The sequence below is a fragment of the Lagenorhynchus albirostris genome, chromosome X, assembly GCF_949774975.1.
Source record: "Lagenorhynchus albirostris chromosome X, mLagAlb1.1, whole genome shotgun sequence".
In the NCBI taxonomy this organism is placed as follows: Eukaryota; Metazoa; Chordata; class Mammalia; order Artiodactyla; family Delphinidae; genus Lagenorhynchus; species Lagenorhynchus albirostris.
In genome coordinates this window covers 121,518,950-121,545,471 of record NC_083116.1, presented here as the reverse complement: position 1 = coordinate 121,545,471, position 26,522 = coordinate 121,518,950, and the positions used below count along the sequence as shown (strand labels likewise).

The window sequence follows — 26,522 nt, the reverse complement described above, 5'->3', positions numbered from 1 at the left end:
TATTCTGCTTATTGGTTAAAGTATTTGTCGATCTGTATTCCTTCAAGATTCTGCAAAGCCGGAATCGAAAGAAACTAGAATTAACTATATAAAGGAAAAAATGATATAGGAAAAGGAAAATACGGACAACTCTGATACTATGGCTTTGCTCTAGTCTGAGTTTTGCTGTGTTCTGGTGAATAGTATCTTAGTGCAGAGCCATTAAGCCCATATATGGTAACTTTTCTCTCCAGTGCTCAGCAGCTCTGGGTATTTCTTAATCATCGGCCTCTCTACTGCTTTGTCCATAATTTGGCATTGATAGTCCATTATATAGTACCTTCAAAGGTTTTTTGAGGTTTTTCTTTAAAATAATTCTAATAAAAAATACAGCACTTCTCCGTGTATCAGTTTTGACATGATATAGATTTTATCCTCATATTTTACGTCCGCTCCTCTAGTACAGCAGTAAGCTCTGAAGAATCTGTAGTTGTTAAACTTCCAGGAATAAATCAATAAAAGTGTGTATGTTAGCTTGACATAGCCATGGAGTAGGGAACTGTTAGGTATTGATGTCTTTGTCTGGCCGTGGGTGTCCTCAGTATGACTTTGGCAATTGTTGGGTTTCGGAGGATATTCACCACAGGAGTGCTTCTTTCCTTTCTCTCATCTCTGAACCAGAAAGTCAGCTGGTAATAGCTGGTGGAGATAGTAAAATTCCATGAAAACGTGCCTTTCGGTATCGCCAATCCGTATATAATTCTGTTGGCAGTGGCTCTCAGTACTGTGCTCAGTTCCTGAGGGGGAAAGTTCTTATCCTGCTTGGGGGTGGGGAGGCAGGATAGGTGGATTGGAAGCGACTGGCTTGTTATCCTTTGGGATTTAAAGTCTGTTGTGTACAGTGTAAAAGTAACTAAATTTACTTTCTTGCGTCAGCGGACACCAACTGAGAAACAGTGCCCTCTGTAACCTCAATAACACGACCCTTCATTTTGTGCTTGAGTTTACAGGATTGCAGCAGGATTTTACTGGACCTTTTATAGCCAGGATTCGGATCCCTGGCATTAGTACTGAGTGACCTTGAAGTTCATGCATTGTCCTGTTCAGTGCCCTTCGGTGCCCTGGTGCCATAGATAAGCTCAGGTACTGATAGCAGTCTGTCTAGGAAGGTGACCAGGAACTCATTTTCCATCCTTCTATTTCTCAGGTATCAACTTGAACTGAAGGAGGACTGCATCGCTAGAACTAATAGATTGATTGAAGGTAAGAGGAAGAATAAAGGTGACCCTTGGTGGGAAAAAAAGCTGTACTTCTCAGTTTCGATGCAGGTTATCAGCTTCCTAAGTTGGGTCTGTTCTGTAATCCAAAATATATGTACCTTCCACTTCATTGTTGCTATAAACTGACACATTTTTTGTCCTTTTAATTTTACAAAATGAAAAAAATAATCACCGTCTTTCACTGTGTTTTTGCAAACCTTCATGTTTAACCTTTTGTATATTCTCAAAGATCAGTAATTTATCGGTAGAATTTTATTCAATTTTATTTCAGTATATTTTGATGAATAAATCTGTGATGGCAGGAAGGCGGCAGCAACTTATTTCCCTCGGTTAATATTACTCTAAGCCATGAGAGATTTCATTTTTTACTTCGGGAAAATTTTAACTTCTCTGTCCTCTGTGACCTGGTTTCTTATTTCTCTTACTTCTAATATATATTTATGCTTCATGATATTTAAACTTGACATATAACCTCCTAAACTCATATGTATTACCCCAAGACTAGGAAAGTTGGGTAATTTTTCGATCTTTCAGACATTTTACATTTCAGTATATTTCTAGGAACCAACCTGTAACAAGGACTTTTGGTGGGCATTTCAAATGGATTCTTGGGAGTGAACCAGGGCTGGGTGCTTGATACCCATCAGAAGGTCACCCAGTGTGTATGGCTGCTCCTTTGCTGAGACTAATACCTCTTGAGGAATTAGTACCCTCCTGTAGTCAGCATGTGATTTTTTTTTTTTTTTTTTTTGCGGAACGTGGGCCTCTCACTGTTGTGGCCTCCCCCATTGCGGAGCACAGGCTCCGGACGCGCAGGCTCAGTGGCCATGGCTCACGGGCCCAGCCGCTCCGCGGCATGTGGGTTCTTCCCGGACCGGGGCACGAACCCGTGTCCCCTGCGTCGGCAGGCGGACTCTCAACCACTGCGCCACCAGGGAAGCCCAGCATGTGATTTTTTTGATGATATATGTATAGAGTCTTGTGTTAGATGAAGTGAAAATGACAAAATAATAACTACAAATAACTACAGTCTTACAGAGCAGTCTTTGTCTTAAGGAAGTTCAGAGCCGTCGGCATGAGGGCCCCGCACTCTGTGCAGGTGGTGTAACTCTGGTGACTTGTGTAGCAGGAAGTTCACCACATGTATGACCATTACAACCAACTTCCCATCACCTATTGAGTAATGGGGCTTACTTACTCGCTCGCTGATGTTTTCTTTTTTTTGACCCAAATATCTGCTATTTTACGTGTGTGTGTGTGTGTGTGTGTGTGTGTGTGTTTTACCATGCAACGCAGCTTGCTGGATCTTACTTCCCCAACCAAGGATCAAACCCGCACCCTCGGCAGTAAAAACGTGGAGTCCTGACCTCTGGGCTGCCAGGGAATTCCCTCTATTTTAGATGATGAAATAATGGTCATTAGATCTGACATACTGGCTATAAATGATTAAATGAGTTTTGTATTCACTGGGAAAACTTTATGATGTTTAGTTGGTTGGCTCTGTCTTTCAGAAAAAGCTCTGCATTTCCAAGAGGAGTTTGCAACTCTTAATTTTAAAAAGGAAGAACTGGATCGTTCTGTAAATCGTGTGAAAGAACTTGAGGTAATTGTTAAGCCTATTGGTTTTTTTGAAATAGTTATTCGACAACACAGGAAATTTTAGCTTCAGTCATACATAATTTATCTCAAGTTATCCTCTTGGTATGTTTGGACTGTTTATTATATGACTCAGAGGGTGACGGTTGAACTTAATTCAGTAGTTCCTTATTTCAATCCTAGTCTCCTAGAGAAGCATAGAAAGAGCATGTCGTTTGCGGCCCAGAGTCGTCCTTGAATCCTTTGTGTCTCCCTCACTGCTTGTGTGCCTCTGGGCAAGATCTGTGACCTCAGATCCTTTCTCCGAAAACTCTGGGGTATTGCCCACATCCCATGGTTGATGAGGGACTTCAGTGAGCTGGTTTACTGTGCCTGGCCCATAGCAGGTGGCTGGTGTATACTATTATCTACTCAGCCTCTTCTCCCTTCGCCTCAGCAACAGGTGAAAATTCGTATCACTACATCAGGATCTCACAAATTAAAGCAAAATGAGAGGCATTTTTCACATGATACTGTTACTTTTTTTCTGTCCATGTGTGTGCTTGCTATCCAAAGGACAGGACTGGAACTTCAGGAACTTAAAATATGTTCTGTATATAAAATTTATTTTTGCAACTATGATGACTTGTTTGAGAACTTTATAGGCTCCGGTCTCCAAACATGAGATATATTAGACTAAGAAAAGGAAAGCACCTCACAGCATGTTATTGGTATCGGTCTTACCTTTTCATATTAAAAAATAGACATACTATTAACTCTGTGATGGCTTTTTGGTCCTTAGTTGCATCTGGAAAATGGGGTGATAATCCGAAAGACTTGCTTTGTAGGACAGGGTTCTGCATAAATTGAGTTGGATGAACTTGCCCCATCCCCAGCTCCAGGGCAGAAGTTGTAGTTAGGGTTGTCTTGTTGAAGAAAACGACACTTCAGTCAAGTGACCGAAATTAAATTATGCTGCCCAGCTGAGAGCAGCCCACCAGCATCTACCTGTGCAGTCCTGTAAAGTCACTGTTCAAGTACAAGTTTTCCTTTTCCAATTCCAGCTTGAGTTGGAGTCCGTCAAAGCTCAGTGTTTTTCATTAACAAAGCAAAACCACATGCTGAGCAAGAAGGTTAAAGAGATGAGCAACTATTCACTACTGAAAGAAGGGAACCTGGAGCTTGAGGCGCAAAATAAACTACTTAAACGACAACTGGAAGACGTGAAAAGTGAAAACTTGAATCTCCTAAACCGTAAGTCTTTTTTTTTTTTCTGATTTGCCTGTGTTTGTAATGCATGTTACGTTCATATTAGGAAACTCCTCTAAGCGAGGCTTCAATTGGGAAGATTTTATAAAGTTAAGATTCTGAGATTGAAATTCCTTTCTTTTTGCTTGCTATTCCATAATTTGTAGCGTAAGAAGAAACATTTTTTTAAATTTAATGTTTATTTTTTGTTAGAATATAGTTGATTTACAATGTGTAGTTGATTTACAGTGTTTTGTTAGTTTCAGGTATACAGCAAAGGGATTCAGTTATATGTATACACATATCCATTCTTTTTCAGATTTTTTTTCCCGTATAGGTTATTACAGATCATTGAGCAGAGTTCCCTATGCTATACAGTGTGTCCTTGTTGATTATCTATTTTACATATGGTAGTGTGCGTATGTTAATCCCAAACTCCTAATTTTATCCCTCCCCCCGACTTTCCCCTTTGATAAGTTTGTTTTCGAACTCTGTCTGTTTCTGTTTTGTAAATAAGTTCATTTGTATCGTTTTTTTTAGATTCCACATATAAGTGACATCATAAGATATTTGTCTTTTTCTGTCTGACTTATTCCACTTAGTTATGATATTCCCTAGTTGCATCCATGTTGTTGCAAATGGCATTATTTTGTTCTTTTTATGTCTGAGTAATATTCCATTGTATATATGTAACACATCTTCTTTATCCATTTCTCTGTTGATGGACATTTCAGTCACTTCCATGTCTTGGCTACTGTAAATAGTGCTGCAGTGAACACTGAGGTGCATATATCTTTTGGATTTACGGTTTTCTCTGGATGTATGCCCAGGAGTGTGGTTGCTGGATCATATGGTAGTTTTGTTTTTAGTTTTTGAAGGAACCTCCACACTGTTCTCCATAGTGGTTGAACCAATTTGCAATCCCACCAACAGTGTAGGCGGGTTCCCTTTTCTCCACACACTCTCTAGCATTGATTGTTTATAGACAGTTTTTTTAAAGGAATTTTTTCTTTTTTTTTTAAACTTATTATTTATTTTATTTTTGGCTGAGTTGGGTCTTTGTTGCTCCACGTGGGCTTTCTTTAGTTGCAGAGAGCGGGGGCTCCTCTTCATTGTGGTGCACAGGCTTCTCATTGCAGTGGCTTCTCTTGTTGTGGATCATGGCCTCTAGGTGTGCAGGCTTCAGTAGTTGTGGCTCATGGGTTCTAGAGCACAGACTCAGTAGTTGTGGCGCATGGGCTTAGTTGCTCCGCAGCATGTGGGCTCTTCCCGGACCAGGGCTCGAACCCGTGTCCCCTGCATTGGCAGGCGGATTCTTAACCACCGCGCCACCAGGGAAGCCCTGTTTATAGACATTTTGATGATGGCCATTATGACTGGTGTGAGGTGATATCTCATTGTAGTTTTGATTTGCATTTCTCTAAAAACTAGCAAAGTTGAGCATCTTTTCATGTGCCTGTTGGCCATCTGTATGTCTTTGGAGAAGTGTCTATTTAAATATTTTTCCCATTTTTTGATTGGGTTGTTTGAGCTGCACAAGCTGTTTGTATATGTTGGAGATTAATCCCTTGTCGGTTGCTTCATTCGCAAACGTTTTCTCCCATTCTGTGGGTTGTCTTTTCATTTTGTTTATGGTTTCCTTTGCTGTGCAAAACCTTTTAAGTTTAATTAGGTCCCATTTGTTTTTTCTGTTTTTTTTAATTTTCATTACTGTAGGAGGTGGATCCAAAAAGATACTACTGCAGTTTATGTCAGAGTGTTCTGCCTATGTTTTTCTCTAAGAGTTTTATAATATCTGGCCTTACATTTAGGTCTTCAATCCATTTTGAGTTTATTTTTGTGTACGGTGTTAGAGAATGTTTTAATCTCATTCGTTTACATGTAACTGTCCACTTTTCCCAGCACCACTTGGTGAAAAGACTGTCTTTTCTCCATTGTATATTCTTGTTCCTTTGTTGTAGATTAATTGACCATAGGGTCGTGGGTTTATTTCTGGGCTTTCCTGTTCATTGAGCTATATTTCTGTTTTTGTGCCAGTACCATACTGTTTTGATTATTGTAGCTTTGTAGTATAGTCTGAAGTCAGGGAGTCTGACTGCTCCAGTTCCGTTTTTCTTTTTCTTTCTTTTTCTTTTAAATTTTTTAATTTAATTAAGTTATTTATTTGGCTGCGTTTGGTCTTCGTTGCAGTGAGCGGGCTTTCTCTAATTGTGGCGAGTGGGGGCTACTCTTTGTTGTGATGCATGGGCTTCTCATTGTGGTGGCTTCTCTTGTTGCGGAGCACGGACTCTAGGCGCGCAGGCTTCGGTAGTTGTGGCTCGTGGGCTCTAGAGTGCAGGCTCAGTAGTTGTGGCACATAGGCTTAGTTGCTCCGCGGCATGTGGGATTTTCCTGGAGCAGGGCTTGAACCTGTGTCCCCTGCATTGGCAGGCGGATTCTTAACCACTGCACCACCAGGGAAGTCCCTTCAGTTGCGTTTTTCTTGCTCAGGTTTGCTTTGGCTATTCGGGGTCTTTTGTATTTCTGTACAAATGAAAATTTTTTTTCTTCTAGTTCTGTGAAAAATGCCATTGGTAATTTGATAGGGATTGCATTGAATCTGTAGATTTCCTTGGGTAGTATAGTCATTTTGACAATATTGATTCTTCCAATCCAAAAACATGGTATATCTTTCCATCTGTTTATGTCATCTTCAGTTTCTTTTATCAGCATCTTATAGTTTTCAGAGTACAGGTCCTTTGCCTCCTTAGGTAGGTTTATTCCTAGGTATTTTATTCTTTTTGATGTAATGGTAAATGAGATTGTTTCAGTAAAGGTGCACCTTTACTGAATTCATGGATGAGCTCTAGTAAGTTTTCTGGTAGCATCTTAAGGATTTTCTACGTATAGTATCATGTCATCTGCAAACAGTGACAGTTTTACTTCTTTTCCAGTTTGGATTCCTTTTATATCTTTCTCTTCTCTGATAGTTTTGGAAGTCCTGTGCACAGCAATGTTGTTTCAAAGTGGTGAGAGTGCATATCCTTGTCTTGTTCCTGATCTAAGAGGTAATGCTTTCAGCTTTTCACTGTTCAGTATGATGTTAGCTGTGGGTTTGTCATAGATGGCCTTTATTATGTTGAGGTAGGTTCCCTCTATACCCACTTTCTGTAGAGTTTTTATCATAAATGGGTGTTGAATTTTGTCAAAAGCTTTCTCTACATCTATTGAGATGATCATATAGTATTTGTTCGTCACTGATTGATTTATGGATATTGAAAAATCCTTGCAACCCTGGGATAAATGCCACTTGATCGTGGTGTATGGTCCATTTAATGTATTGTTGGATTGATTCAGTTTGCTAGTATTTTGTTGAGGATTTTTGCATCTATGCTCATCAGTGATATTGGCCTGTACTTTTCTTGTGGTATCCTTGTCTGGTTTTGGTGTGAGGGTGATGATGGCCTCATGAAATGAGTTTGCGAGTGTTCCTTCTGCAGTTTTTTGGAATAGTCTCAGAATGATAGGTGTGTTAACTCTTCTCTAAATATTTCATAGAATTTGCCTGTGAAGCCATCTAGTCCTGGATTTTGTTTGTTGTTAGTTTTTGTGTGTGTGTGTGTGTGTCTTATTTTTTATTGAAGTATAGTTGAATTACAATGTTGCATTAATTACTGCTGTATAGCAAAGTGACTCAATTCTAGATATATATACATTCTTTTTAGTATTCCTTTCCATTATGGTTTATCACAGGATATTGAATATAGTTCCCTGTGCTATACAGTAGGATCTTGTTGTTTATCCATTCTATATATACCAGTTTGCATCTGCTAATCCCAAAGTCCCACTCCTACCCTCTCCCACCCCCCCTCACCCCCTTGGCAACCACCAGTCTATTCTCTATGTCCCTGATTTTGTTCCTCTTTCATAGATAAGTGTCATATTTCATTTTATTTTTTACTTCTTTCAAGTCACTTAACCTTTTATTTTAGTTTTTTTAATTAATTTTTGGGCTTCCCTGGTGGTGCAGTGGTTGAGAGTCCGCCTGCCAATGCAGGGGACATGGGTTCGTGCCCCAGTCCAGGAAGATCCCACATGCCGTGGAGCGGCTGGGCCCGTGAGCCATGGCCGCTGAGCCTGTGCGTCTGGAGCCTGCACGTCCGGAGCCTGTGTTCCGCAACGGGAGAGGCCACAACAGTGAGAGGCCCGCGTACCGCAAAAACAAACAAAATTTTTATTGGAGTATAGTTGCTTTACATGTCATATTTTATATTGCACATATAAGTGATATCATATGGTATTTGTTTTTCTCTTTCAGACTTACTTCACTTAGTATGATAATCTCTAGTTGCATCTGTGTTGTTGCAAATGGCATTATTTCGTTCTTTTTCATGGCTGAGTAATATTCCATTGTATATATGTACCACATCATCTCTTACCCATTCATCTCTTGATGGATATTTAGGTTGTTTCCATGTCTTGGCTATTGTGAATAGTGCTGCTATGAACATAAGGGTGCATGTATCTTTTTTAATTAGAGTTTTCTCCAGATATATGCCCAGGAGTGGGATTGCTGGATCATATGGTAATTCTATTTTTAGTTTTCTGAGAAACTTCCATACTGTTTTCCACAGTGGCTGCACTGACTTACATTCCCACCAACAGTGTAGGAGGGTTCCGTTTTCTCCACATCCTCTCCAGCAATTTGTCATTTGTAGACTTTTTAATAATGGCCATTCTGACCACTGTGCGATGGTACCTCATTGTGGTTTTGATTTGCATTTCTCTAATAGTCAGCCATATTGAGCATCTTTTCATGTGCCTATTGGCCCCCTCTATTTATTTTTTGGAGAAATGTCTACTTCAGTCTTCTGCCAATTTTTTGGTTCCATTGTTTGTTCTTTTGTTGTCGAGCTGTGTGAGCTGTTTGTATATTTTGGAAATTAAGCCCTTGACAGTCGCATCATTTGCAAATATTTTCTCCCATTCTGTAGATTGTCTTTTCGTTTTGTTTACAGTTTCCTTTGCTGTGCAGAAGCTTGTAAGTTTGATTAGGTCCCATTTGTTTATTTTTGCTTTTATTTCTATTGCCTTGGGAGACTGACCTAAGAAAACGTTGGTACGATTTATGTCAGAATGTTTTGCCCCTGTTGTCTTCTAGACATTTTATGGTGTCATAGCCTATGTTTAAGTCTTTAAGCCATTTTGAGTTTATTTTTGTGTATGGTGAGAGGTCGTGTTGTAACTTCATTGATTTACATGGAGCTGTCCAACTTCCCCAACACCAGTTGCTGAAGAGTCTGTCTTTTTTCCGTTGTATATTCTTGCCTCCTCTGTCGAAGATTAATTGACCATAGGTGTGTGGGTTTATTTTGGGGCTCTCTGTTCTGTTCCATTGATCCATATGTTTGTTTTTGTGCCAATGCCATGCTGTTTTGATTACTGTAGCTTTGTAGTATTGTCTGAAGTTTGGGATGGTTATGCTCTTGGAAGTCTTCTAATCACAGTTTCAATTTCAATACTTGTGATTGGTCTGTTCTTACTTTCTATTTCTTCCTGGTTCAGTCTTGGAAGATTTCACCTTTCTAAGAATTTGTCTATTTATTCTAGTTGTCCATTTTATTGGTAGATAGTTGGTTGTAGTAGTCTCTTATGATCCTTTGTATTTCTGTGGTGTCAGTTGTAACTTCTTTTTTGTTTCTAATTTTATTGATTTGAGCCCTCCCTTTTTTTCTTGATGAGTCTGGCTAAAAGTTTATCAATTTTCTTTATCTTTTCAAAGAACTGTCCTTTAGTTTCATTGATCTCTTCTATTGTTTCCTTCATCTCTCTTTCATTTATTTCTGCTCTCATCTTTATGATTTCTTTCCTTCTACTAACTTTGGGTTTTGTTTGTTCTTTCTCTAGTGGCTTTAGGTGTAAGTAACCTTAGGTTGTTTGAGATTTTTCTTGTTTCTTGAGGTAAGATTGTATTGCTATAAACTTCCCTCTTAGAACTCCTTTTGTTGCATCTCATAACTTTTGGATTGTCGTGTTTTCGTTTTCATTTGTCTCTAGGTATTTTTTGATTTCCTCTTTGATTTCTTCAGTGATCCATTGGTTGTTTAGTAACATATTGTTTAGCCTCCATGTGTTTGTGTTTTTTCGTTGTTTTGTTGTAGTCGATTTTTAATCTCATAGTGTTGTGGTAGGAGAAGATGCTTGATATGATTTCACTTTTCTTAAATTTACTGAGGCTTGCTTTGTGACCAAGCATGTGGTCTATCCTGGAGAATGTTCCATGTGCACTTGAGAAAAATGTGTACTCTGCTGCTTTCAGATGGAATGTTCTATAAATATCAGTTAAATCCATCTGGTCTCATGTGTCACATAAGGCCTGTGTTTCCTTATTGATCTTCTGCCTGTATGATCCGTCCATTGATGAAAGTGGGGTGTTAAAGTCCCCCACTATTACTGTGTTACTGTCGATTTCTCCTTTTATGGCTGTGAGCATTTGCCTTCTATATTGCTCCTGTGTTGGGTGCATAAATACTTAAAATTGTTATATCTTCTTCTTGGATTGATCCCTTGATCATTATGTACTGTCCTTTTTTGTCTCTTGTAATAGTCTTTATTTTACAGTCTATATTGTCTGATATGACTATTGCTACTGCAGCTTTCTTTTGATTTCCATTTGCATGGAATACATTTTACCATCCCCTCACTTTCAGTCTGTATGTGTCCCTAGATCTGAAGTGGGGTTCTTGTAGACAGCATCTATACAGGTCTTGTGTTTGTATCCATTCAGCCGGTCTATCTTTTGGTTGGAGCATTTAATCCATTTACATTTAAGGTAATTACTGATATGTACTTACTGACGTTTTGTTAATTGTTTTGGCTTTGTTTTTGAAGGTCTTTTTTCTTCCCTTCCTCTTTTGTTCTCTTGTGACTTGATGTCTGTCTTTAGTGTTGTGTTTGGATTGCTTGTTCTTTTTTGTATGTGTATCTATTGTACATCTTTGGTTTGTGGTTCCCATGAGGTTTTGATATAGCAGTCTGTATATGTACAAGATTGCTTTAAGTTGCTGGTCTCTTAATTTCCAGTGCATTTCCAATATCCTGCATTTGTATTCTCCTCTTCCCATGATTGCTGGTTTTGATAACATATTTGTGTGGGGGTGATTTCCTACCTTTGTTTTATGTTTGCCTTTACCGATGAGCTTTCCCATTCATAATTTTCTGGATTCTAGTTGTGGCCTTTTCTGCCTAGAGAAGTTCCTTTAGGATTTGTTGTAAAAGCTGGTTTGGTGATGCTGAATTCTCTTAGCTTTTGCTTGTCTGTAAAGCTTTTGATTTCTCCATTGAATCTGAATGAGAGCCTTGCTGGGTAGAGTATTCTTGGTTGTAGGTTTTTCTCCTTCATCACTTTAAATATATCTTGCCATTTCCTCTGGCCTGCAGAGTTTCTGCTGAAAAATCAGTTGATAACCTTATGGGAATTTCCTTGTATGTTATTTGTTTCTTTTCTCTGTTCTTTGTAATATTTTATCTTTGTCTTAATTTTTTGGTCAGTTTCATTAATATGTGTCTCGGTGTGTTCCTCCTTGGGTTTATCCTGTATGGCACTCTCTGAGCCTCCTGGACTTGAGTGTTTCCTTTCCCATGTTAGGGAAGCTTTTGGCTGTTAGCTCTTCAAATATTTTCTCAGCCCCTTTCTCTCTCCTCTCCTTCTGGGACCCCTTTAATGCCAATGTTGTGGATTTAATGTTGTCCTAGAAGTCTCTTAGACTGGCCTCATTTCTTTTCATTCTTCTGTCTTTATTCTGTTCCTCGGCAGTGATTTCCACCAATTTGTTTTCCAGCTCACTTACTCGTTCTACTGCCCCATTTATTCTGCTATTGATTCCTTCTAGTGTGTTTTTCATTTCAGTTATTGTATTGTTCATCTCTGTTCATTAAAGCTTCTAACTCTTTATTAAACATTTCTTGTATCCTCTTGGTCTGTGTCTCCATTGTTTTTCTTCTTGGTCTTGGATCATCTTTACTATCATTACTCTGAAATCTTTTTCAGGTAGGTTGCCTATCTCCGCTTCACTTAGTTGTTCTTCTGGGGTTTTATCTTGTTCCTTAGTCTGGAAGATATTTCTCCACTGTCTGGTATTGTCTCACTTGCTGTGTTTTTGTGGTCTCCATTCCTCAGGCCGTAGGATTATAATTCTTCTTGGTTCCGGTGTCTGTCCCCTGGTGGGTGAGGTTGGTCCAGGGGCTTGTGCAGGCTTTCTGGTGGGAGGAACTGGTGCCTGCACACTGGTGGGTGGAGCTGTGTCATGTCCCCCTGGTGGGCAGGGCCATGTCAAGGGGTATGTTTATAGGTGGCTCTTGGCTCAGGACAACTTTAGACAGCCTGTCTCCTGATGGGTGGGGCTGTGTTCCTACCCTGTTCATTGTTTGGCCTGAGGCGTCCCAGGACTGGAGCCTGCAGGCTGTTGGGTGGGGCTGATCATTGGTGCCAAAATGGAGACACCCCCCCCACCCCCACCCCCGGGAGAGCTCACGCCCAAGAGTTTTCCTTTGGGCCCCACGGTGAGCCACAGCCGACCCCCGACTCTGCCAGAGACCCTACAGTACCCGCAGGTAGGTCTGGCCCAGGCTCTTATGAAGTCAGTGCTTTGCCCTGGGTCCCAGTGCACATGAAACCTTGTGTGCGGCCTCCAAGAGGACCATCTGTTTTCCTCAGTCCTGAGGAGCTCCTGCACTCGAGCCCTGCTGGCCTTCAAAGCCAAATGCTCTGGGGGCTCCTCCTCCTGATGCCAGGCCCCCAGGCTGGGGAGCCTGACGTGGGGCTCCAGACTCACTCATATGGGAGAACCTCTGTGATAGAATTACTTTCCAGTTTGTGGATCGCCCACCTGGAAGGTATGGGATTTGATCATAATGCAAAAGTGAACTTCCTAATGTCTCACTGTGGCTTCTTCTTGGTCTTTGGATGTAGAATATCTTTTTTGGAAGGTTCAAGTCTTTTTAGTCAGTGGTTGTTTAGCAATTAGTTGTGATTTTGGTGTTTTCATAAGGGGAGGTGAGCTGAAGTCCTTTTACTCCACCATCTTGTCTCTCCCGCCAGTCCTGAAGAAACATTTTAAAACTGTCCGAATTTGCCCCTCCAGATGGTACCGGGCTTCCCTTGCCCTCTGACTGCTGGTCAGGTGTGCCGAGTGCCCACAAGCACTGGGAGGGAGGGAGGAGAGAGGTCAAGGTTGTTTGCCCTCCTGCCACCTCCATATACAGCGTCCCTGGGCTGGCCCTGCGCCTTTCAGCCATGCAAGGTCCGAGTGTTTGTGGGATGGCCTCTCTAGCATTCTGCAGCAGCTCGCTCTCTCCAGTTCTGGGAGTTCCTGCCTCCCCGGCCCTCTAGGCCCAAGGGCTACAAACAGCATGGCTCTGCTAGTAGCCTAGGGAACTATGCCATCCTTTGTGGCTACGGACCCAGCCTAAGTCAGTCTGTATTGAAGGGTTCTCCGATGACCTGAATTGGGCATGCCGTCTGTTTTCTGCCTGGACCCTGAGAGCCCCTGACAGATGCACAGATCGAATTGGACCTCAGGGCAGTCATTGACAGGTTTTGGTAGAGCACTCCTTATCTGCCTCTGTAGGGAGAAGAGGCGGGCTTTCAACTTAATTTGAGGATTTGAAAGAATTGTATTACATGGAGAAGGATGTGAGAATAGTAAAATTTGCATTTATGTGCATTAAATTATTTTGTTTTGAAATTTGTGAGTCAGAATTGCCTGTAGTCCATTTGATAGAATTAATACAATATTGTATGCATACAAAAAAAGGAAGAACAATTTGAAACTTGTTTGGCTGCTTTTAAAAGTCAAGCGACAGAAGTCAGAAAGAGAAAGACATATAATATTGCTTATGTGAAATCCAGAAAAATGGTACAGATGTGACCTTATTTGCAAAGCAGAAATAGAGACACAGATGTAGAAAACAAACTTACGGTTACCAAGGGGGAAAGGGGGTGTGGGATGAATTGGGAGATTGGGATTGACATATATACACTACTATGTATAAAATAGGTAACTAATGAGAACTGACTGTATAGCACAGGGAACTCAGTGCTCTGTAGTGACCTAAATGGGAAGGAAATCTAAAAAAGAGTGGGTATATGTATAACTGACTCACTTCGTTGTACAGCAGAAACTAATACAACATTGTAAAGCAGCTGTACCCCAATTTAAAAAAAAATAGGTAAACAATAAGGACTACTGTATACCACAGGAAAGAATACTCAATATCTTGTGATAACCTATAATGAAAAAGGATCTGAAAAAGAATATATAGGGCTTCCCTGGTGGCGCAGTGGTTGAGGGTCCACCTGCTGATGCAGGGGACGCGGGTTCGTGACCCGGTCCGGGAGGGTCCCACATGCCGCGGAGCGGTTGGGCCGTGAGCCGTGGCCGCTGGGCCTGCGCGTCCGGAGCCTGTGCTCCGCAACGGGAGAGGCCACAACAGTGAGAGGCCCCCGTACCGCAAAAAACGAAAAAAAAAAAGAATATATATTATGTATATGTATAACTTAGTCACTTTGGTGTACACTTGGAACTAGCACAACATTGTAAATTAACTAAACTTAAATTAAAAAAAAAAGTCAAGGGCTTCCCTGGTGGCGCAGTGGTTGAGAGTCCGCCTGCCGATGCAGGGGACACGGGTTCGTGCCCCGGTCCAGGAAGATCCCACATGCCGCGGAGCGGCTGGGCCCGTGAGCCATGGCCGCTGAGCCTGCGCATGCGGAGTCTGTGCTCCACAACGGGAGAGGCCACAGCAGTGAGAGGCCCGCGTACCGCAAAAAAAAAAAAAAAAAAAAAAAAAGTCAAGCGAAATGAAAACACTTCAGGTTGGTAACGACCAGGCTCTTCTACTTTCTTAGGCATAGCTCAGCCATCTCCTAAACTGCTGATTTTTCAGAAAGAATTACAGAAAGCAGAAAATGCTATCACCTCGGAGCATAAGGAGTTTGCAACCCAGAAACAAGCTCTGCAACAACAACTACAAAGTGAAGTGAGTATTTCTCCTTGAGCACCCAGGGATCAGGCCAGTCCACTGCATAGACGTGTGAACTTGGCACATGCCACACTGGTGTGAGTGGGATTTATTTTAACATCAGATATCCCTTAAGGTGCTAAAGGGTGTCCTTTCTCCTCTGAGAGAACTGTCCAGTGGTCATGTGACTCTATATTCATAATAGTCACAAAATCCAGAGGCAAGCAAACTCACACACAAAATTTTCCAAGTCCTGATGGTGCCCACAGTGGAAGTGTCTCGATGCTCACCCTGTGACTTGGAAATACTGCTGCCCTCTCTCTGGTGTCTTCCCATGCCCTGGAGTAGCTGCTCTGACGTGCATGTAAGAAGAAATGGAAACTTGCGTCATCGGTCGTCATTTTAAAGGGACCCTGTGGTTTACGGGTATAAAGCTGCTCAGAATTGGCAAAACAAAAAGAGAGAATAAGCCCAATGAGAGAATTGTTCCCTTTGAAGTGAGCTGTGATTTGTTTTATGTTGATTTTTTTTTCTTCTCTAATTCTCTGCAGATTGAGCACTGTGCCCAGCTGAAGGCCCGGATATTAGAATACGATGCTTCTGTCAAGAGGTTAACTGTGCAGGTTACCGATTTAAAATTGCAACTGAAACAAACTCAGATAGGTTAGAGACATTTTTAACCTGTGTGTGTGTGTGTGTGTGTGTCTGTGTGTGTGTGTGTGTAAAACTTCTGACATTTGTGGAAATGTAATAATTGTTACTCATTGAATTTTCAGTAATTCTCATAGTAGAGGTAAAGCCATAGAGCCATGGGCCATCTTAGAAGTCAAACTCCCTGTCCATTTCACGGATACCAGCCAGGTCATCAGCTGAAGTGACTTGCTTTCACAGGTGCCCCATGCTTGGGGGAGCCTCATGCCCCAGATAGGAAAGGTGTGGTAGTGATGCAGAGGCCCCCAAATTCTTCCTGGACCTAGGTTTTCCTGTTTTATTTGCTACCCTGATAATAAGAGCAGTCTACTCTTTAGTGGTTTTGTATACTCCTTGACAGGTGTACATACCTGTGGGAGAAGCAGAGTGCCCTGGCAAAAAGAGGGCTGCCGCTGGAATCAGAAAATTTGTTTTGTACCCCAATTTTGAAGTTAGTTGTTTGGCCTTGGACATGTTGCTTTTAACTTCCTTGGGCCTCAGTTGCCCCCTTTGTAATGAGGATAATAATACCTTCTGTGCCATGGAGGACGAAGGGGAAAGGTGATTGGCTCCAGTACAGTGCCTGGGGCATATGAAACACTGGGGAGATGGCCAGTGCTACCATCTGATTACTATGTCTTCCTGTGGATGCGTGACATCTGCCCCTCCTCCTTCATAACAAGTGTTCCGAGGCTTAGACACTTCCTTTAGCTGCTTCCAAGCTCAGTGGAAGTTCCTGAGTGTTCGTGATTTTGAGCCTTCTTCAGTTCCTTCTTCCCACTTAGGCCCTTGGCCCCTTCTCCCCACGCCACTTTTATTGTGGTCTCTTTACTCATCTCTACTCTTTCCCGTTCCTCATTTTCTCTCCACAATTCTGCCTTTGCCAAACTGCCCACAGCTGAAACCTGTACCAATCTCCTGTCATTAGAAATAGTTTAATGAGGTTGGAAGCTTCTGGAACATGGGCATCACAAGCATCTGTCCCGTGGCATCATCAAGGTGGCTTTGCAGGAGAGGAGTGATCACATTTACTGGCTTTGCATTAGGCCAGCGCAGTGGCTCGATGCCTCGCTAACTGGGGGATTCAGCCGCAGTCCCCCATCCGTGGCATGGGAGCCGTGAGAGTTCTGGGCCCACAGTGGTGGCCTGACCGCATGTCCTCCTTATTTGAGACTCAGGCCGTATGCAGTGGATTTTGCCGCAGCCCTGGGAGTTCGGGGGCGGCATCCTGTAGTGCGACGCGTTCATTATTTTGAAGTCAAATGTGTGAACATTCATGCTGGGTGAAATAATTAAAGATTATAAATGGGTTTATATCAGCTCAGGTCAGATTTTTCAACCACATGAGTTCAAGTCTGGTTAGGCTTTGTCCCCTAATACATTGTAAATACCTTTTCAGTTCTCAAAGCTTTTAGATTTCAAGGTCGTGCATAATGGATTGTGAAATAATAACATGCGTTACGAATGAAGGCATATGAAGCAGTAGCTGGTACACATGAGCTCTCAAGTAAATGTTAATAATTACTGTTATGACCGTGCTTTCACAAACTATTTTATTTTTTTATTTTTATTTATTGAAGTATAGTTGATTAACAATGTTAATTTCTGCTGTACAGCAGACTGATTCAGTTACACGTATATATATATTCTTTTTGATACTATTTTCCATTATGGTTTATCATAGGATACTGAATATATAGTTTCCTGTGCTATACAGTAGGACCTTGTTGTTTATCCATTCTATATATAATAGCTTACATCTGCTAACCCCAACCTCCCATTCCATCCCTCCCCCAACCCCCTCCCTCTTGGCAACCACAAGTCTGTTCTCTTTGTCCATGAGTCTTTCTGTTTCGTAAATGTGACACAATTGAACACATCTTAGATTCCACATGTGGTATCACGTGGTATTTGTTTTCTCTTTCTGACTTACTTCACTTGGTGTGATATTCTCTGGTTGCATCCATGTTGCTGCAAGTGGCATTATTTTCTTCTTTTTTTTTTTTTTTACAGCTGAGTGATATTCCATTGTGTGTGTGTGTGTGTGTGTGTGTGTGTGTACCACATCTTCTTTATCCATCCATCTGTTGATGGACATTTAGGTTTCCATGTCTTAGTTCTTGTAAATAGTGCTGCTATGAACTTATGGGTGCATATATCTTTTTGGATTAGACTTTTGTCTGTATACGTGCCCAGGAGTGGGATTGCTGGATCATATGGTAATTCTATTTTTACTTTACTGAGGAACCTCCATACTGTTTTCCATAATGGCTGTACCAATATACATTCCCACCAACAGTGTAGGAGGGTTCCCTTTTCTCCACACCCTCTCCAGCATTTGTTATTTGTAGATTTTTTAATGATGGCTATTCTGACTGGTGTGTGGTGGTACCTCATTGTAGTTTTGATTTGAATTTCTCTAATGATTAGCGATGTTGAGTGTCTTTTCATGTGCCTATTGGCCATTTGTATTTCTTCTTTGGAGAAATGTCTACATAGGTCTTCTGACAATTTTTTGATTCCGTTGTTTGTTTTTTTGTTGTTGAACTGTATGAGCTCTGTGTATATTTTGGAAATTAAGCCCTTGTTGGTCGCATCGTTATCAAATATTTTCTCCCATTCTGTGGGCTGGCTTTTGTTTCATGGTTTCCTTTGCTGTGCAGAAGCTTGTAAGTTTGATTAGGTCCTGTTTGTTTATTTTTGCTTTTATTTCTATTGCCTTGGGAGACTGACCTAAGAAAACATTGGTACGATTTATGTCAGAGAATGGTTTGCCTGTGTTCTCTTCTACATATTTTATGGTGTCATGTCTTATGTTTAAGTCTTTAAGCCATTTTGAGTTTATTTTTGTGTATCATGAGAGGGTGTGTTCTGACTTCATTGATTTATATGTAGCTGTCCAACTTTCCCAACACCACTTGCTGAAGAGTCTGTCCTTTTTCCATTGTATAAGTATATTCTTGCCTTTTTTGTTGAAGATTAATTGACCATAGGTGTGTGGGTTTATTTCTGGGCTCTTTATTCTGTTCCATTGATCCATATGTCTGTTTTTGTCCCAATACCATGCCGTTTTGATTACTGTAGCTTTGTAGTATTGTCTGAAGTCTGGGAGGGTAATGCCTCCTGCTTTGTGTTTTTGCCTTAGGATTGCTTTGGCAATTCTGGGTCTTTTATGGTTCTATATAAATTTTAGGATTATTTGTTCTAGTTCTGTGAAAAATGTCATGGGTCATTTGATAGGGATCGCATTAAATCTGTAGATTGCTTTGGGTAGTATGGCCATTTTAACAACATTCTTCCAATCCAAGAGCATGGGCTATCATTTCTATTTCTTTGAGTCATCTTCAGTTTCCTTTACTAATGTTTCATAATTCTCAGCGTATAAGTCTTCCACCTCCTTGGTCAGGTTCATTCCTAAGTATTTTATTTTTTGAGGTGTGATTTTGAAAGGTATTGTTTTTTTACATTCCCTTCTGTTATTTCTTTGTTAGTGTAAAGAAATGCAACAGATTTCTGTATGTTAATCTCGTATCCTGCTACCTTGCTGAATTCGTTTATCAGTTCTGGTAGTTTTTGTGTGGCGTCTTTAGGGTTTTCTGTATATGGTATCATGTCACCTGCATATAGTGACCATTTTACCTCTTCCCTTTCAATTTGGATACCTTTTATTTCTTTGTCTTGTCTGATTGCTGTGGCTAGGACTTTCAGTACTATGTTGAATAGAAGGGGTGAGGGTGGGCATCCTTGAGTTGTTCCAGATTTTAGCAGGAAGGCTTTCAGCTTTTCACTGTTGAGTATTACATTGGCTGTGGGTTTGTCATAAGTAGCTTTTATTATGTTGAGACATGCTCCCTCTATACCCACTTTGGTGAGAGTTTTTATCATGAATGGATGTTGAATTTTGTCAGATGCTTTTTCTGCATCTATTGAGATGACCATGTGGTTTTTGTCTTTTCTTTTGTTGATATGGTATATCACATTGATTGATTTGCATATGTTGAACCATCCTTGTGAAGTTGGGATGAATCCCACTTGGTCGTGGTGTATGATCTTTGTATGTGTTGTTGGATTCGGTTTGCTAATAGTTTGTTGAGGATTTTTGAATCTATAGTCATCAGAGATATTGGCCTGAAGTTTTCTTTTTTGGCGGTGTCTTTGTCTGGTTTTGGTATCAGGGTGATGGTGGCTTCATAGAATGTGTTTGGGAGTGTTTCCTCCTCCTCAAATTTTTGGAAGAGTCTGAGAAGGATCAGTATAAGTTCTTTTTTGTATGTTTGGTAGAATTTGGGTGTGAAGCCATCTGGTCCTGGACTTCTGTTTGTAGGGAGTTTGTTGACTACAGATTCTATTTCACTTCTAATATCCGTCTGTTGAAATTCTTTATTTCTTCTTGATTCCATTTTGGTGGGCTATATGTTTCTAGAAAGTTGTCCAGTTCTTCTAGGTTGTCAAATTTGTTAGCATATAATTGTTCATAGTATTCCCTTAGGGTTTTTTGTATTTCTGTGGTATTGGTCGTTATATCTCCTTTTTCCTTTCTTTATTTTGTTTCGTTGGGTTCTCTGTCTTCTTGGTGAGCCTGGCCAGAGGTTTGTCAATCTTGTTTACCCTTTCATAGAACCAGTTGTTGGTTTTATTGGCCTTTTCTATTTTTTTAATGTCTATTTTCTCTCTCATCTTTATTATTCCTTCCTTCTGGTGACTTTAGGTTTTGTTTGTTCTTCTTTTTCTAATTTTTTTAAGTGGTAGGTTAGGTTTTTTATTTGACACTTTTCTCATTTTTTTTGTTTTTTTGTTTTTTTTGAGGAAGGCCTGTATCACTATGAACTTCCCTCTAAGAACTGCTTTTGCTATGTCCCATAGATTTTTTATGGTTCTGTTTTCATTGTCATTTGTCTCGAGGTATTTTTTAATTTCCTCTTTGATTTCATCACTGATCCATTGCTTTTTTTTTTTTTTTGGCGGTATGTGGGCCTCTCACTGTTGTGGCCTCTCCCGTTTGCGGAGCACAGGCTCCGGACGTGCAGGCCCAGCGGCCATGGCTCACGGGCCCAGCCGCTCCACAGCACATGGGGTCCTGCCAGACCGGGGCACGAACCCGCGTCCCCTGCATTGGCAGGCGGACTCTCAACCACTGCGCCACCAGGGAAGCCCGATCCGTTGCTTTTTTAGTAGCATGTTGTTTAGTCTCCATGTAATCGTTTTTTCTCATTTCTTTTTCTGTGGTTGATTTCTAGTTTCATGCCACTGTAGTCAGAAAAGATGCTTGAGATAATCTCTGTACTCTTAAATTTGTTGAGGCTTTTTTTGTGCCCTAGTATGTGGTCAATCCTAGAGAATGTTCCATGTGCACTTGTGAAGCATGTGTATTCTGGTTTTCTTTTTGTTTTGTTTTGCATGTAGTGTTCTGAAACTATCAGTTAAGTCTAACTGTAGTGTTGTTTAGTATCTCTGTTGCCTTACTGATTTTTTTTTTTTTTTTTTTTGTCTACAAGATCCATCCATTGATGTGAGTGGGATGTTAAAGTTTCCTACTATTATTCTTGTCAGTTTCTCCCTTATGTCTGTTAGTATTTGTTTTATGTATTTGGTTCCTCCTGTATTAGGTGCATATATGTTGATGTCTGTAAAATCCTCTTCTTGTATTGATCCTTTTATCATTGTATAGTGTCCTCCTTTATCTTTCTTTATGGCCTTTGTTTTAAAGTCTATTTTGTCTGATGTGAGTATTGCAATCCCTGCTTTCTTGTCATTTCCGTTTGAATGAAATATCTTTTTACATACCCTCACTTTCAATCTATGTGTGTCCTTTGCCCTAAAGTGGGTCTCTTGTAGTCAGCCTATTGTAGGCTCTTGTTTTCTTTTTAATCCAATCTGCCACTTTGTGTCTTTTGATTGGAGCATTCAGTCTGTTTACACTTAAGATGATTATTGATAGATATGTATTTATTGCAGTTTTAAGCCTTGTTTTCCCATTGATTTTATATTTGTCCATTTGTTTTTGTTTTTCCTTGGGTGGTTTGATGATTTTCTTTTGTATTATGCTTACGTTCTCTTGTTTTTGTTTTTTTGTGAATCTGTTGTATGTTTTTGATTTGTGGTTACCCTGTTTTCAAGTATATTAACCCCATTCTGTATCTACTTGCCTTAGACTGGTAGCCATATAGCCTGAAACGCATGCTAGGAAATGAAAAAATAATCTACGTTTTCTTAATCTCCTCCCCCATATTTTAAGATTTTGATGTCCCCTTTTACATCTTTATATTCATTCTTTTGCTGTTCATTGTGGTTATCGTCATTTCACAGAAATTTTTTGATTCTTTTTTAATCTGTGTACTGGCTTATTTAGTTGATTTGCTTTTTCCTCTTTTCTATTTAGAGAAGACCTTTCAATGTTTCCTTTAGGATAGGTTTAGTGTTGCTGTATTCTTTTAGTTTTCACTTGTCTGAGAAATTCTTAATCTCTCCTTGTATTCTAAATGATAATTTTGCTGGGTAGAGTATCCTAGGTTGCAGATTTTTCCCTTTCAGGACTTTGAATCAATCCCTCGCCACTCCCTTCTGGCCTGCAGTGTTTGTGTAAAGAAGTCAGCTGATAGCTTTATGGGGGTTCCCTTGTAATTAACTCCTTGTTTTTCTCTTGCTGCTGTTAGCATCTTCTCTTTAACTTTTACCATTTTTATTATAATATGTCTTGCTATAGGTCTCTTTGGGTTTACATTGTTTGGGACCCTCTGTGCCTCCTGCACTTGGATATCTGTTTACTTCTTGAGGTTTGAGAAGTTTTCAGCCATAGTTTCTTCAAATACATTTTCGATCCCCTTTTCTCTTTCTTCCACTTCTGGAATCCCTATTATGCATAGATTGGCACACTTTATATTGTCCCATAGTTCTCTTATATTGGTTTCATTTTTTTTTTCATTTTGCTTTCTGTCTGCTGTCCTGATTGGGTGATTTCCATTATTCTATCTTCCAGATGATTTATTCGTTCTTCTGCATTATTTGTTTTGTTGTGGCCATGCTGCACAGCTTGCGGGATCTTAGTTTCCTGACCAGGGATTGAACCTGCACCCTCGGCAGTGAAAGCGCAGAGTCCTAACCACTGGACCACCAGGGAATTGCCTGTTCTTTTGCATTATTCATTCTACTATTCATTGCCTTTAGTTCAGTTTTCGTCTCGGCAAATGAGTTTTCTAATTTTTCTTGGTTCCACTTTATAGTTTCTAGTTCCTTTTTACAGTATTCTGCATTTTTGTTGATATCCTTTCTTAATTCCTTCAGTATTTTCCTCATCTCCTTTTTGAAATTGGTGTCTAATAAACTGAAGAGATCTGTTTCATTGTTTGTTCTTTTAGGGGAATTTTCTTGGTCTTTTAACTGGGAGTGGTTCCTCTGCTTCTTCATTTTACTTATATTTCTCTTATTCTGTGAGTTTAGGAGAATCAGTTATCTACTGTGGTCTTAGAGGGCTATTTATATGTGGCATCATCCCTGTGTAGCGTCTGTGGATTTCATATTTTTTGGCATGAGAGCCGTTTTTAGTATGGATGCCTGTCGCCTCTTTCCTCAACGTGTGCTGGTCGTTATCCCCTTGATCGAGGGGGTGTGCAGACGCGGCAGCTGCTGCCCAGTCCTGGAGTTCTCGGCAGCAGTGGGGTCTCGTGCACCCCTGGAGCACACAGTGGGAGCAGAGGCAGCTTGCAACTGCTCCTGGGGCCTGGGAAGGCAGCTGTGGTGGCTTGCAACCACTCCTGGAGTCTGGGAGGGCAGTGGTGGTGGCAGCTGGAGACTGCTCCTGTAGCTCCTGTAGGTGGTGTCCTGCTGCCTTAGAGCGTGCACAGCGAAAAAGGCTGCAGTGGTGGGCCCCACCCCTCCCCTCCCCTCCCCTCGCTCACCCCCCAAACAGTGGCACCTGGCTTCCTCTGCCTACACCCTCAGGTGTGGTTGCATCAGACTTCAGCTCCTTCAGGCTGTTTCCACGCAGCCCACCCCAGTCCTCTCCCTGGGTCTGATCTCTGAAGCGTGAGCTTCAGCACCCAGCCCCGGCCCACACTGGCGGATGCGCATCTCAGGCTGGGGAGTACAGGGCGGTGGCACAGACCTTTTGTGCAGGTCTCTCTCCATCCTAGCTGCTGCAGACTGGTTGCTGCGTTCTCCTCCAAAGCTCTGTGTCTGTCCCGGCTGATCTCCATGCCGATGAAGGGACTTCCTGGGGTGCAGGAACCTGGCCTCTTTAACAGCTCCCTCCCAGGGTGCAGGTCCTGTCCCGATTCCTTTCTCACTTTCTTTCTTTTTTTTCTTTTTTCTTTTGTCCTACCTGGTTGCATGGAGATTTTCTTGCTCTTTCAGATGTCTGAGGTCTTCTGCTAGCGTTCCGTAGATATTCTGTGAGAATCATTACACATGTAGATATATTTTTGATGTATTTATGGGAGGAGGTGAGCTCCATGTCCTGCTCTTCCACCATCTTGATTGCTCCCTCCACAAACTGTTTAATGTGCCAGTTTGCCCTTATTACTTTGATTTTTCAGAAAAGAAATTCTCAGTAAATTTTAATTTGATTCTCCACCTTTTCCCTTCCTGTCTCACACTGTCTGTCTGTTTGTAACCCGTAGCTCTGGAGAATGAACTGTACCGCAACACGAAGCAGTCTTTGTTACATCACTCCATCAGTGGGTTAATGAGTGGCAAGGAGGGACCTTGTGATGACGACATAAGCGGGGATTTCTTGAAAAATCCTCTGAGACAAGATGAACTGATGGCGGACCCAGTTATACCACAGATCCCCAGTTACCCAAATGCCAGCACGGAGAGTAGTTCCCCCGATTCCGACCTTGAGTTTGTAGCCAATACCATGGCAAGGGTGAGAGAGCTGGAGCAAGAGGCCGAGCGTTTGGAAAAAGCTTTCCAAAACTACCATCGAAGGGTCAGTCGGTGCCCCGCCAAGAGCCCATCGGCAAACAGGAGCCTGCCCGCCCTGCACCTGCTGAGAGCTCTCAAGAACGTCCCTGCAGGTGCTCCTGAGAGGTGTGTGTTTGCAGAGGACAGAGTTGCCTCTCAGCAGCCTCTGTTGAATGCGCATAGCGGGGACGAGAGTGAGGTATCTGACGTGCCAGGCAGCACAGCCTCAAGGTCACACAAGGATACGGCCTCCAGACGCCTCTCCTCCACTCCCGTCCCCAAAGCAAGGAGAAGCCTTGATAGTGAGATGTACCTGGAAGGTAAGCTACTGCCACAGGGGTTGGGGATGCTCTGGATGTGGGTGGGTTGGTCCTCATCGGCCCAGGATGAGGACCGCAGGAGCGCAGCCAGCGCAGCAGCAGGTCGTGGGAGCCGGGCCCAGGAGAGCCCTGCCTTTGAACTGCGGGCTCCTGGGGAACCATGGCGTCTGCCCCGAGTCGCAGTTGTTGTGGGAGGCCGTGGGACAGAGCGTCAAGTGCCAGCGTATTGCTCGGCACGGAAAGGTGCTCAGAGACTGGCACTGGCTTGCCTTGGCTGCCGGTTACTTTCATGTGTTTTCTTGTTACCGCTGCAGTTTCATTCAGGTGCCTGAATTGTCAGTTCTGTGGATCATTTACACAACTCCACTGTTTGCAAGGATGATAGAATTCATTTTCAAAGTAATAGAATTCTTTAGAAACCACACTGCTGTCTTCTCCCCACAATCTGTAACATACTCACCCTGGTTCCTCCTGCCTTGTAGGTCTGGGCCAGTCCCCGGCCACTGTCCCCTGTCCCGACAGAACGCCACAGCCTTCACCTGCCGAGTCCAGGTACAGCCTCTCTGTGCACTCACTCTCCAGCCCTGCGGAGCAGAAGCCCGGGTATGTACCGCCTTCTGCCCAGCCTCTGCCAAGGCTGGTTGCTGCCTATGATCTCCGTCATGGCGTGTTTGGTCTTTTAGGTGATATTAAAGACTATGTGGCAGTATAGAATTTGCAGTCAGATTGTGAGATGTGTGATCTTTGGGAATCATCTGCATTACTTGGGGGGAAAAAGACTCCTTTTAGCAAATGAGTAATTTTTACTCGTTTGCTAAACTTGATGTATAGAATATATACTATGGATGGGCTTCCCTGGTGGCACAGTGGTTGAGAGTCTGCCTGCCGATGCAAGGGACGTGGGTTCGTGCCCCGGTCCGGGAAGAGCCCACATGCCGCGGAGCCATGGCCGCTGAGCCTGCGCGTCCGGAGCCTGTGCTCCGCAACGGGAGGGGCCAAAACAGTGAGAGGCCCGTGTACCGCAAGAAAAAAAAAGAAGAATATGTACTATGGTATTAATAAGCATTTGCATAGTTCCATGAATAGACTTGGTTTATAAAGATAAAACAGATGTACAGACTCTGCAAAAGCAAATAAATTCAGTGTAAACTTAAAATAGTTTCATACATCATTAAAAAGTCACAGATATTTAGGCATTTAAATATAAGCAAATAAGTTTCCACTTTGTAAATCATTGAAATAAATTCGAAAGTGGTAGTGGGTCCTAGGATATGATGGCTGAAGCAGGATGCGGTGGGTGTGTTGAGAAGCTCGGGGGAGGGAGGGGCAGGCTGGGATTCGAGTCACATGGGGGATTCCTGCCTATGCCTAGTCCCATGGCAGGAGATTCTGACTCCTTTGTTCTGGGCTCAGGCCTAGGCATCTATGTGTTGATGCAGTTCTACTGTACAGAGTTGAAAACTGCCACATGTGCCTGTCCTGGTCCTCAAGTATGTAATATTTTTTATATCACTCCTGTGCTAAAGCC

General features: G+C 41.8%; 1 protein-coding gene across 5 annotated transcripts in view; it reads left to right on the top strand.

The window, feature by feature from the left end:
* OFD1 (OFD1 centriole and centriolar satellite protein) overlaps positions 1 to 26,522 on the top strand; it is a 63,679-nt gene that overhangs the window by 22,221 nt on the left and 14,936 nt on the right. For 4 of the 5 annotated variants that reach the window (XM_060137850.1, XM_060137848.1, XM_060137852.1 and 1 more), the window contains 7 exons: positions 1,187 to 1,242; positions 2,771 to 2,862; positions 3,899 to 4,088; positions 14,971 to 15,101; positions 15,635 to 15,746; positions 24,389 to 24,994; positions 25,477 to 25,597. In XM_060137850.1, the coding sequence (XP_059993833.1) occupies positions 1,187 to 1,242; positions 2,771 to 2,862; positions 3,899 to 4,088; positions 14,971 to 15,101; positions 15,635 to 15,746; positions 24,389 to 24,994; positions 25,477 to 25,597 (1,308 nt within the window). The remainder of the gene's footprint in view (positions 1 to 1,186; positions 1,243 to 2,770; positions 2,863 to 3,898; positions 4,089 to 14,970; positions 15,102 to 15,634; positions 15,747 to 24,388; positions 24,995 to 25,476; positions 25,598 to 26,522) is intronic. The other variant, XM_060137851.1, reaches the window with a different exon arrangement.